Genomic DNA, 13,527 nt, shown 5'->3' on the forward strand with positions numbered 1-13,527 from the left:
ATCCTCAGTACCTCCCTGCTCATTCCCTCTCTCTTGCTCCCCAAAAAGAAAGAAAATAAAAACAAACAAACAAAAGCCAGTAAGGTAAAAAGCAACAAAACAAAAAGTGTACCCTCCCCTCCCCCAATGAAGTTCATTTTGTGTTGACCATTTACTCCTGGGCAGGCAGCCTGCCTCAAGTGTGGTTGGTACACAGTGACACTCCATTGGAGAAAACTGCTTTTCCCTCTCCCATCAGGTGCCAGTTGTAAACAGCTTCTTAGTTAAGGGGGGAATTTGTGTCCACTTCCCCTTCTCAGTGCTGGGGTTTTTATCTGTTTTGAACTTGTGCAGATCTTGTGTGTGCTGTCAGTCTCTGTGAGTTGATATGTGCCTTAAATCCTGCTGTGTCTGGAAGATGCTGTTTCGGCATTGTCCTCCAGCTTGGTAGGCATTCAGAATGTGCTGGATCTCGGGGTTGAGATGAAAGAATCTCACCCCAACTTTACTATTCCTTGGGTGAAGAGAGAAGTGAAATAAAGGAACTCCCAATTCTGAATGGCTACATCTGCCACCAAGGCAGTTCACCCTCCCTTCGTGCCTTGCCATGTCTCTCTTTCCCTTTCCTTATCCGTTCATCCCGTGGGTAGAAGATCGTGTTCTCAGTGGCGCTTCTCAAACTTGTTTATGAATGAGGAGCATCTGAGCCCTTGCCAGAGATTCTGATCCCACAAGTGTAGGGTCCAGAATCTGCATTCTGTGAGTTACACCGAGCAAAGGAGTCTGCACACCACAATTGGAGAATACTACTGCAAATATCCAAGGATGGGGGCAATTTCTTTCCCTAAAAAAGTCATTTCTGGTGGGTGCAAACAGAAACAGACATGTAATGTATGCAGTGTAGCAAGTAGTACAATAGAGTGGCCAGTGGAGGGATTCGAAGAGGCAAGAGGAAATAAGCCCTGGCTGGCTGTTTAGGTAAGGGTTCATCATGGAGGTGGTACTTGACTCTTGAAGGAAGACTAGAAATTAGCCAGATAGAAAAGGGAACAGAAGACTCCATGCTGAAGGAAACAGGAGCATGAAAGACCACAGTATATCTGGAAGGACTAAATTCCCCTGGCCTCGCGCCATCAATAGATGAGATGTGACCCCATGCCTCTCAAATCAGAAAATCCACTGCCATTCCTCAGTATGCAAGAGATTAGGAAAGCCTACTTTTTAGAGTTTAATATTTATTCGACATCCTAATGTGGAGCTACAAAGAGCAGGGTGTAACTGAGATAATGGTGGCATGCTTAACTAGTGGAACCCAGTACACATTTTCCCTGCCTCCCCTCTTCATCTCAGAGCCAAAAGAACTGTAAAACCTTCTAGATAGCCAGGGGCAGCAAAAGCTAGGCCTGGCTGCCTTGAGTTAGATATGACAGTGCTTCTGATCCTTCAGGCACCACAGTAGTCTCTCACACTTTCCATTCCCAAGTAACTCATGTTCACCATCTATGACAGCATCTGCAAAGATAGCTTCCCCCACCCCAGTTGGTTTTCCAAGGATGTTTCAGGAAGAAAATGCAACAGTTTTGAGAGTGGTTGGCTCTATTTTATGCATGAGACAAAGAATGATTTTTGTCTTGTTATGTTTTCATTTTGAAATATTTAATTTTACCTTGCGTTCTGTATTTTTTCAGCTTTTTAAATGAGCATATAAAATGAAATAAAAATATAGAAAAGAATGTTAGTCAGATGTCCAGATGGTATGCCTGTGTGGTACGGCAATTGGCATCCATAGCTTGCTTTCTTCCCCTATAGTGTTGCTTTAAAGGGGTGGAGGGCTAAGCCATATCTTTTTATAGTGAAACTGAAGGGGAGTTATTGTCTCTACTAGTGCTTTCTGTAGAAAGAGATCAAGCTAAGACATAATTAACAAAGACAAGAAAGCACTTAATAACTAAAGCCACATAGTTCTAGCTGAACAGTTGGTGTTGTAGATTAGTAGACTTAAAGGATTCTGTAACTCTTGTCCTTTTCAAAATTCCAAGACAATAAATGAGTCCCTGTGGGATTATTTTGAAATGAACTATGTTTTGAGAAACTCCAGAGTCTGGTAAGTGTTGGAGTTAGTCTACACACTAAATCTATATACCTCATTCCCAAAGCACAGTTTAAATGGTATAGTCAAATATTTGTCATTGCAGGATTCAAACATGAAATATGCAAATCAAGAGAGGTGAGCACACTGTGTCATCTCTGGTAACTCAGTCCAAGTGATAGATTGAGGGCAGTTGTTCAGATCTGGGGTGTTGGCTTTGCCTTGTAGCTGAGTGTGCTTCGTACCAGGACAGTTAAGTAACCTTACCTCTTTGATGGTCCTGTTAGTTGGCAACTCTCGAAGGCTGTTCCCTCCCTGGTGCCCATACTAGACACCTAAGTGTTGAGCAGTACAGACCCTCTCCCTTCAGTACTCAGACCAGTGAAGAACAAAGAGAATTCCCCAGCTCCATGTCATTTAAGAAGCCACAGGGTCCTCCTGGGCCAACCCAGGGAACCCCATAGCTCTTTGTCTCCACAGTAATAAGGGGCACAGCCCTTAGTGGTGGTGGTAGGGGGGGATTGTTCTTAAATTATTTTTCTTCTCTAATTTAAGAGGATGGGGGAAGGACTTCTTTATTAAGGTTTATCATTCATTTGCACACTTGTGCTGTGTGGGACAGGCAGTAGGACTGAGCACTCCCTTAGCATTCTTTATCAGCCTTCCACCCCAGTACCTCACCTTTCCGCACCAGGAAGCCAGCATACAGGCTCCTGATACAGCCTGCTCGCCCTGCCTGTCTCCTCCGGTTCTCCCAGTTTGTGTCTGCACAGTAGGCAATGAGTTATGGCAGTTCCCTCTCAAGCACTTTATCCATAAGACGCTTCCAAGCCACAATTGTCTGGGATCTGGCCTGGTTTTAACTCTTTGACATCTGGTTCTAGCTGTTGCCCACACTGGTTGAAGGTCTGTTTTGATTCTGCTTTCAGTCCTCAGTGTTGACCAGCAGGCTCTCAACCATGCTGGTCCTGTGGGTGTATGCCTACCATAGCATCTTTGCTTTTTAACAACACGGGCCTGTGTGGCTCATCTTGGCACCCAGAAGCTGTTTTCATCACTCTATGCTATGGTCTCTAGAATTAAAGATGAGTCTTCTACAGAGCAGAAAACCACAAATACATGCAGACTGGAGAGTCCTTCTGATTCCTTTTATCATCAGTATTAGTTCCCTATAGGAAGAATCAAGACAATGGGAACATTTTTATGAAATGACATTTTATCTTTGTGATTAACTGTATAATAAACGATAAAGTTTTCCCCATGGTAATCTCCTCCTTAGACCTTATTGCTTTGGTATTAAAAGCTTTTTTATGGCCATGGGATAAAATTTTATTATCCACGTAGTTTAGATAAAAGGAGAAGATGTGTTTGAAAGGGAAGAAAGGTATGTCTGAAACATAGGAGTTTAGCATGGGTTCATTCTGCTGATGGAAAACATGCTAGATGCATCTTAAGTCGAAGCCAATTAAAGAGTTACGTTTTCTGCCAAGACCAAGCATCACTACTGGAAAGCAAGACCACTCCATACTTAGGCTCTTGGGTGAATGGAAAAGCACACATTTCAGCAGACATACCACTGATGGCCTGTTTTGTTTCTGTATCAGAGCCTCCCCATTTAGTGAATAGCATTACAATTTTATTTCTCAGTTTATCTCTTAAATGATGAGAGCCAGTCCATGTCTAAAGGTGCATATATGTTTACATAGACATGATTTATATGGAAGCTCTACAGGATACCCACTAAGAAGTTCCATCATTGCTGTGGCACAGAGATGTGGCACAGAGATGTAGCTTTACAGTTCAGCCACTATTGAGCAATCCATAACAGAATATGAGCATAAAGGTGAACTTAAAAAAAAAAACTCAATTAGAGGGGCTTAGGAGATGACTCAGAGGTTAAGAGCATTGGCTGCTCTTCCAGATCCTGAGTTCAATTCCCAGCAATAACATGGTGACACACAACCATCAATAATGAGTTCGGATGCCTTCTTCTGGCATGTAGGCATACATGTAGACAGAACACTGTATAAATAACAAAAATAAAGAAATAAATCTTTTAAAAAAAAAACTCAAGTAGAGGTTTTTGAGGCAGTGACAAGCAAATATTGGAAGAAAGTTCATTAGATGAAGGAAGGAGTTTGGGGAGGAAGTGGGATATTGTCTTTGAGGCAAAGGACATGCCCCACGGCTCTGTCTGTGGTGGAGATTGAGGTAATACTGTCCATATGGCACTGGCCCACCAGTTGATGGGCCTGGCCGAGTCAATCAGTACTCCATATTGGTTAGGACTGGCTCTCACCTTGAGACAACTGCAAGCTGATGTCTACCTAGAGAGGAGGACCTCAAAACCAAGTGTGACTTCTCTTTCCCACTAGGACTGGTATGTGCACTGATGCCAGTCCTCTCAGAGGGGCCTCCCATCCTTCCCCTCTGATAACTCTGTGCCAAAGTTCTGACAAGATGCCCTCAGTCCCTGTCCAGCCTGCTGTTGTTGCCACCAGCAGCATTTCGGTGGGTGCCTGACATTGTACTTCTGAGAAGACTGAGTCATGCAAATGGCCCTGATCAAATCACTCTCAAAGCTGACTGGGACACCCAGGCTTTGAGGGCATTTGAAAGCTGTAGACATGGCCATTCTGTCTTGACCTGCTCTTAGTCTGGGGCTCAGTATGATGTGTTGCTGGCTCCTTGCTGTCTGGCAGCCTACAAGGGACAGACTAGCCTGCACTAATTCATCTGTCACATCTGTTTCCATTATGCACGCCTAATGCCTTACAAGCAAACCCAGGTACTGCAGGTCCAGTGTGATGAGATTCTTGGGGGATGGTCAAATGGACCCTCCTTATGCAGAGTCCTGAGCTTGGTATGCTTCTATCAGATCAAAGCTAAGATCTGGGCTTGCCTCTGCACATGAGTTTTGAAGACAGTCTCACAGAGAGAGTAGTGCTGAGTTGCTGAAACACAGGAAGACGACCTTCTTCCCTTGCTAAAACACCCACGGGAACAGAACATGGTTTGATGCCAACTTTGCGGGCTTTTCCATATCCCCAAGTGTGTGCATTAAGCAGATTAAGTGTTTATTGTGTAAACCTCCATCCCTCCTGTGGCCAGCCCAGAAGGTCTGAACCAACCACTGTGTGACTACTCAGCTTTGTTTAATATGTATTCCACCTGGGGCTATGTATTATACCACCGATGCCTATCTTTTATGTAAACTCTCTGAACACAATATTATGCTAACAAATCCTACCAACAAAAACTTAGCATGATCGGGGGGCTGGTAAAGAATTTAGCAAAGCCTCTTCCCAGCGACATTCTCCCTGCCCAACATGTGCAGCCTACAGTCTTCGTGACTCCCGGGGGTCTGTTCTTAGTATAGGGATTGGGGTGGTGAGGGCAGGTATCTTTCCGTGATAGTCTGCTTCTCTCCCAACAACCGACCACTGGAGGCCAGGCATCCTTGTCACGTGTGCTCAACGCCTCCAGTTCTCTTCAGACACCTGGTAGATCTTCTTCCGACCATCACCATCTTCTTCTCTTTGTCTTACCCTCTTGGAGAGTCCTGCCGGTCCTCTCACATCTCTCCAGAAAGAATGTAGACTCCATGATGATGAGAGAAATATTTATTCTCTCCCACTTCCATCTGCCTGCTTTTCCTTTTCTTTTATTTCCATAGCTGTACTCCCCACTCCAAAACCCTTGACTGCCACATGGCAAATACTTAGCAAACACTGACCAGATGAATTCATGTTTTGTGGCTCTTCCCAGTTCGTCCTCTCTCTCTCTCTCTCTCTCTCTCTCTCTCTCTCTCTCTCTCTCTCTCTCTCTCTCTCTCTCTCTCCATCCTATCTTTACACAGCATCCCAAACCCTATGCAACTCTGCTTTATTCTACTTGTGACAAGCATGTAGCACAAGTCACCGGCCTGTCTCACATGACTCCATCATTCTATCAACCCCTAAGTCAGCTGGGATAGTCCAGCCCTTGGGCCCAAATGACTTTTCCTGGCCTACCTTTCTGTGTTCTGTGGAAATCCGAAGTCTATTTCAAGATATGTATGAGTTTTGGGGGTGCAAGTGGGTTTTATATTCTTTTACTTGTTGTGCCTTCGGATTCTGACTCTTCCCATCTGTTCACCCCTGCATCGGTTTCAGGTGTGAGACACAGCCTGTGTGTGTGCCCATGCTCACTCCAGCCATCCACACCAAACCTTAGATGGTAGAGGTATCCCACTGCTGTGCACAGGGCCTCAACAACCCCTTAAGATGGCACAGAAAATGCCCTGGCTTGTGGAGGTTTTTACTTCCCCACCCCTGAGGTTGCTGCTGGCACTCAGCCTTCTTACTGACTCTTCTCTCTCCTCCCTTTTCGTGGGAAATTAAAAAAAAAAAAAAAAAAGTTTTAACTATTTGTGGTTTTGGGTTCCCGACTCCCATTTCACCTAATCTCCCTAACATCTTATCCCTTAACCGTTGTTTCCCTGAACTAAAATGGAAGTACCTACTCCAAGAAAGTTGTAAAAATATAAACTAAGCACCACAAACAAAACCACACTTATCTCTATTATGCCGGCATTTGTAGACTTGACAAAAAAGTTACATCTACTTGGCAATCACTGGAATCCAAGTTCTGTTGACACAGTCTGACACCTTATACATTGCTCTGTATGTGCTGGTTTGTACAGAGATGAACCTTAAAAGAAAGAGAAGACACTTGTGACATGAAGACTCTCAGAGAAAGGAACTGAGCCTGTTGGGGCAGGGATGGGGTAGAGACTCCCTCCTCTTCGTTGTAACCTGTCAGTGTTGTACCTTTACTGTAAGACACTGTCACCATACCTATGTATTGTCAATAAGGATGACACAGAAGACTGGTTGCACAAAAGCACTCAAACCCAATGACCTTAAGCCATGTGTGTCATGGGGATGCCTGATGCTGTCTGTGGTTGAAGGACTAGGCTCAGAGTCCAGTCTTTCAGAATGTGCCTATCACCACACACTTCACTTTGCACTGGGATTTCTTGCTTGCAAAGGGCTGAACACCACCGAAACACTCATCACTTGCCGTGTCTAATATTTTTATCATCTTGTTCAGAGTACCAAATGGTTAGATACATTCACAAACTAATTCTTACCTTGACCAATTTTGCAAATAACCAAGGAGGAAATTGTCAACACTGTAAAATTTGAAAGTACAGGTGATTGAACAATCTAAGTTAATGAAAACTGCAATGCATTCAAACAAACTTATGAATTCATAAATGAAATGTAAACAAGAATTAAAACTCATTGGCACCTTTAGAGGATGCTAATGGACTAACTAGCTTGAAAACCTATTTACAGAAAGAAAATCAAACATTTTTCCTACCCATACAAACTATATTTAATGATAACTAAACAATTGGTCATCTCAATCTCCCTGTCCCCTCTCTCTGGGTGTCTGTGTGTCTGTCTGTCTCTCTGAGAGACAGAAAAATGGACACCATGGGTATTAAACCCAGAGCTGTGGCCATGATGACCAAGCACTCTAACCCTGAGCTAAGCCTAATCTATGAAGTTTCTCTTTCTAGAAGAGTTCAGGAAATAAACGCAAGACTCATAACAAATAAGAATTCCCTACAAACTGTGTTGATCTAGACAACGACATTGGTGACTACTAATAACAAAAAGAAGAATGTCTTGTATTCATTTCAGTGTCTTCATTAGGTGATGAGAATCAGGTCAGAGCTGTCTTCTGGAGGGATATTTTAACTGTATAATTCTGTCAGCACACACAAAGATATAACACAGTTATATTCTATATCCGAAAAAGTCATCCTGAATCTTAACAAATTTCTACATCTCATAATTTTATAGGAAGTATAAAAAGAATGGGTTTAATAAAGCCATAGTGTAATTAGTAGAATTCAGACTTTGGATAACTCTTGAGGACAACTTTGTTCCTTCAAATAAATTGCAAAAGAAATGAGAAAGCAGATGAGAGGGAACTGGTAGATTAAAACACATTTAAGAGAGTCATCCAATTACAAGAGCAAGTCTATTTTAGATGTTGGTTTAAACAAACTACTGAAAAATTAGGGACAGCTGTAGAAACTTGTTTATGTAGAAACCTGAGTAGACACCTGAAGCATTAAACTATTATTAATGTTTTAGGTGATAAAGTAATATGGTTATGATTTCAGAAAGTCCTTAAACTTCAGATATATGTTTGTATGTGATGGATGAATAGATGACAGATGGATGACAGATAGATAGATAGATAGATAGATGATAATTTGTCACCAAATGAAAATTAAAAGTACAGCTCATGTCTATGATTTAAAGACAAATCTGAGAAGAGATATAGAAGGTATTTGTGATGTGTTGTTGCTTTTGTGAGTGGAACTGGGAGATTTGAGGAAATAAACTTGAGTAATTGCTTTAATTAATGAACTATATTGAATAAGTTCACCAGAACCTTGCCATGCTGGGAGGATGGGAAAGTATGCACTTGTATTCTGGAGCTGGCAGGGGCAGGCTTGTCCAAGTGTAGTCCTAGGATTGACTGCATCAGAACTGGGCCTCCCTCCCTCCCACTAAGCTAGAATCTTAGAAACAAGAACAGAGACATTTGGGAAATGTCCTTGGTGACTTAAGTGCCAGCTTTTATTTTTTGTTTGGGAACTTTGGAATGTGTAAGGAAAAAATTCACCCAGATTTTAATGGAAAGCCTTGCAGTTCTAGAAGTCGGAAAGGCCTTTTCTTCTCAGATGTGTTGACAGGGATTTAATCAGCAGATGTCACTGTGTTATCCTTAGGGACATCCCTTCCATGCTGCTTGTTTTAGAGACAGGGTGTTCTCCTGGCATTGTCGCACAAAAATATTTGGGGTAATTTTGTTTAATGACAGTCCTTCTTGTGTGTTTCCATTGCCTGTTAAAGTTTATGAGTTCTTGTTCCTTTTGTTTCTGTTTTCACCAGCATCATTGACAAAGAAGTTTCACTAATGGCAGAAATGGATAAAGTCAAAGAAGAAGCCAGTAAGTAGGCATGTGGCCATGTGACAAGGTGTCTCCCAACCCAAAGCTTTCCATGACTCGGGTTGACAGTGGTTCCGGATGTGGGACAAGACCCTACAACTCACACTGACGTACTGGTGGGTGAGCTCCGTAATCCCAGGCTGGCTCACTTGTCTCTATATTTCTGCTAGCAGAAGGACAGAGCTACAGCTCATTCCTCACAGCTTTTCAGGGCAGAATGCTCACTGAGGAAGTCAGAGGTGTCTGCTAAGTTCTTTAAATTCAGGGGGACTTTCATGCACACACAGAAACTAAGCTTACTTATATTTAAAGGGATGATGAGTTTAATACTACATCAGTGTAGATGTGTGCAGTGTGTACTTGGATGGGTGTGTGAATGTGTGTATGTATGTGACTTTGTGTAGGGCACATGTACACCCATGTGTGACCATGTGTGTAAAGACCAGATGTCAACCTCAGGTGGCTTCTACCACATTTCACCTTATTTTCCGAAAAGAGGGTGTCAAGAACCTGAAGTTTATCAATTTGGCTAGACAGCCAATGGGTTCCAGATACCTGTGTGCTTCTGTTCGGCCTCAGGGCCGAAATTACAATGGGTTCTGGGGATTGAACTCAGGTCCTCAAGACTACACAGTATGGCACTTTGCTGACTGAACCACCTCCTCCTCAGCCCTGGCATTTGATTTGGGAGAAGCGGGTATTAATTTTAAGATAGTTATCTTTAAGTCTATTCAATTTATAATCTCACTATTGTGGTGGTTTGAAAGAAAATGGCCCAAAGGGGGTGGCACTGTTAGGAGGTGTGGCCTCATTGGAGAAAGTGTGTCACTGTGGGGATGGGCTTTGAGGTCTCTTTTGCTCAAGTTCCCCTCAGTGAGACTATCAGTCAACTTCTTATTCCCTGCAAGATGTAGCACACTCAGCCCCAGCACCACACCTGCCTACACACAGCTGTGCTCCCATGATAATGGACAGAACCTCTGAAACTATAAGCAAGCTACTTCAATTAAAAGTGTTTCTTGTAAGAATTGCCATAGCCATAGTGTCTCTTCACACCAATAGAAAACCCAGACTAAGACAATCAATCTCTTTTAAGTTCAAATAACTCAAGTTATTGAATTTCCCTTAAATTGCTCCTGTTTGGCCCAAAGATATAGCTCAATTTGAGAGAGCACTTACCTAGCATGCCTGAAGCCCTGGGTTTGATTCCCAACATGGCCTAAACCAGACTTGGTGATGCATGCCTATAATCTCAGCAGTCACGAAGCAGAAGCAAGAAGATCAAAGTAGTGAGTTTGGAGCCAACTTAGAATAAATGAGACACGTTTACAAAATGAAAAACAAAACAACAAAATTTGTGCCATTTAGAGCTGCCTAAATATTTGTGATGGGGCGTGTGTGTGTGTGTGTTTATATATCTGTCTCTTTTCAAGCATTTTAAGAACCTGATGATGCACTGATAAACCAAACAAACAAAACATCCCTAAGCTTTGAAGCAACTTGTGTGGGATTAATAATTCAAATATAGAGATGTACTAAATGAAACTTTCTTAAAATACTCCAGTTCTGTGTACAAACTCTGTCAAAAATGCCAACACATGCCAACTTCAGACTGTAAAAGAAAAATCAATCCATGTTTTAACTTGAAGTTGTAAGGACAGATTGCCAGATAAAGCAAATTATTTATTTGAATAATGGACACAGGTTAGTTATGGCAACACACACCTTAAATCCTAGCACATAAGAGGCAGAGACAGGTGGATTTCTGTGAGATTGGGGAGGCCATCCTGGTCTACATAGCAAGACACCCCTGTCTCAATTTTTTAAAGTAAATAAATAAATAAATAAATAAATACCACATTCATATTGCCATGATCACTGTAAAACTTTTCCTACATTTAACACAAAATATTGGCATCCTGGGTTTTAATTTTATGTATACCTATGTCTAAATCTTCCCATTGTGATAAGTGACTCAACAAGTAGCAATGTTGATGGTAATCCATGTGTGTGGTGATCTGTGTAAGGCAAAGTCTGTGCACCTGGTAATCCATGTAGTGTGATGACCTGTGTAAAATGACAGTCTGTGCACAAGGTAATCTCTGTCTGGGTTGATCTGTGTAAGGCAAAGTCTATATACCATGATAGTCTATGTAAATTTGCAATCTGTGTAAATGGCAGTCTGTATACCATGGTAATCTCTGTAAGATGATGATCTGTGTAAAAATGGCAATCTGTGCATAATGACAGTCTTACACAGGACAAGGTTCATGGGTTGGAAATTTCAGCAGAGACAAGATTCCTCAGATGGAACACGATGGATGGCTGACCATTGAATCCTGTCTGGTGTGTTCTGGGGACCCATGACAACATCTCTCACCTGAGATTTACTTTAGAATGATGTTCCTGGGCATTCTAAGATCTACATGCTCACACAGATTTTGACTATGAGTCAGTTAAATGGCAGTCTGAATCCAGCAACCTCTCAACTCAATCCTTTTTCATTTGACTACCAATATATTTATTTGCATAAGAATGAAAGATTAACCGAAGTTTTTCTCCCCCCACCTCTGTACTATGGCCATAATTCAGTTTTCACTTTTGAAGAATATCTATCAATATTTTTAATTAAAAATTTTCAGGGGTGAGGGCACTAGGGGCAAGTCTGCTGTGACGCTTGTTGCCAAGCCTGAACCCCACGTAGGAGAATGGGAGAACCCCTACAAGTTGTGCTCTGACATCCACATACATGCTGTGTTATACACATGCTTACACATGATACATGCACACACAGATAAATAAATGAAATGAAAACGTAAGATACCAAAAACAAGGAAAACACTCCAGAGTCTGAGTAGGTTCAGTGCGTAAAGCACAAACATGAGGACTGAGGTTGAGCTCTCATGTTAAATGCCCTGCATGGAGTGAACAGTTAATCCCAGCACTGAGAATGTGTAATCCCAGGTAGACATGATAGGATACCCGCAGCCCACTAGCCAGCCAGTCCATCTGAATCAGTGAGTCTGGGCTCAGCAAGGGACGCTGTCTCAAAAAATATACTGTGGGAAGAAATAGAGAAAACAGTGAACTTTGATGAATTAGATCTTTGTTTTCATTTTGGCAAGCAGTACTGTCTAAGTGCTGAATTCTGTGGCCTGAATGGTACTTCCATCATGGAGTAAGTTGTACTAAGGTCTGGGGCCTTGTTATATTCCCTGTTGGTCTTAGTCAGTGAGTCAGATTGTGGACTCATGCTCTAAAGAGGTGTGGTTGGTCCTAAGGACCATTAATTTTACTAAATTGATACATAATTGGCCATATAGTTTAAATGTAGGCCCCACCATTAATCCAACCAGAATGAGAATTAGAGGCCCAATCATTGCTGTTAGCAAAGTAGTTAGCCAAGGGGGACCAAGAGAACAGAGACTGGTATCAATTATCTGATTTATGTCTTTGTCTTTTTGAGGTTTCCCTCAACTGTGGCAAGATTTTCTCTAATTACTCCTGATCATTAGCATAGAAACAAAGGTTTCTCCAAAAGCCATACATAACTTCCTTTATCATGAGAAGTCTGTCTCTCTGATTTTGTTGGACCATGCCTGCAAAGAAGTCTAACTGTTGTTTTTAATTCAGAAACAGAAACTTTTACTGCCTCTAGGTCCTGGTCAGCCATCTGCTTAGTTTGGAAATCATCAAAAGAAGCATGTTTAAACCACTAGTGCATGCCCACTGGGTAGGCTTGGGGGCCGGGGAATATTGCTATTGTCCTGATTAGTTAGCCCACAGGCAGAATAGCGGCATCAGAATAAGGGGAAGTGCCTAGGTTAAAGGTTTTGGATACTAGATAGGTTTTATCCCTTTAAAGCCCTCTCACCCTAATTTGGGCTGTCCTCATCACAATGAGTTTTGTCAGTTAGTGAACTGGCAGGCTGGTTAGTTCGTGTCCTTAGGTAGTATAGGGACCAGGTGTCTAAACATAACCAGCAATCCTGGCTGACTTATGGCTGGGAACCCAGAGTCCCTTCCTATACCATAGAGCCTGATGTCCCAGGTTTTCCCTGTGTCCCAAAGGCCAGAGTCTTTCTTATGGAATTTTCAGACTTTTTATTGAAACTTTCATTTCAATGGGTCCATAGTCCAGAGACAAGCCATTTGGCAGCAGCATCTGTGGCTTCTGTTTTCTTGACCTGGGTATGGTGGATCCATGGTGTAATGCCAGCCACCTTCACTGCTATAAGAGTGGAGAGAATCACTGTGTAGGGTTCTTTCCAAGTTGGTTGCAGTGCCCATTTGGCTCCCTGCATGACCCAGACAGTATCACCTGTTATGAGTAGTTTTTTCCTTGATGGCCTGGTCCCAAGGCCATGCCAGTCCCAAATAACAGAGGCGTTATATTAGACATAAAGCTGTTGGCCTGTTAATAGCATTTCTTAATTGGCTG

General features: G+C 42.3%; 1 protein-coding gene across 10 annotated transcripts in view; it reads left to right on the forward strand.

The window, feature by feature from the left end:
• Spats2l (spermatogenesis associated serine rich 2 like) overlaps positions 1 to 13,527 on the forward strand; it is a 166,226-nt gene that overhangs the window by 137,647 nt on the left and 15,052 nt on the right. For all 10 annotated transcript variants that reach the window (XM_051190237.1, XM_051190236.1, XM_051190238.1 and 7 more), the window contains one exon: positions 9,028 to 9,086. In XM_051190237.1, the coding sequence (XP_051046194.1) occupies positions 9,028 to 9,086 (59 nt within the window). The remainder of the gene's footprint in view (positions 1 to 9,027; positions 9,087 to 13,527) is intronic.

This window comes from Phodopus roborovskii, unplaced genomic scaffold (assembly GCF_943737965.1).
Source record: "Phodopus roborovskii unplaced genomic scaffold, PHOROB, whole genome shotgun sequence".
NCBI classification, from domain to species: domain Eukaryota; kingdom Metazoa; phylum Chordata; class Mammalia; order Rodentia; family Cricetidae; genus Phodopus; species Phodopus roborovskii.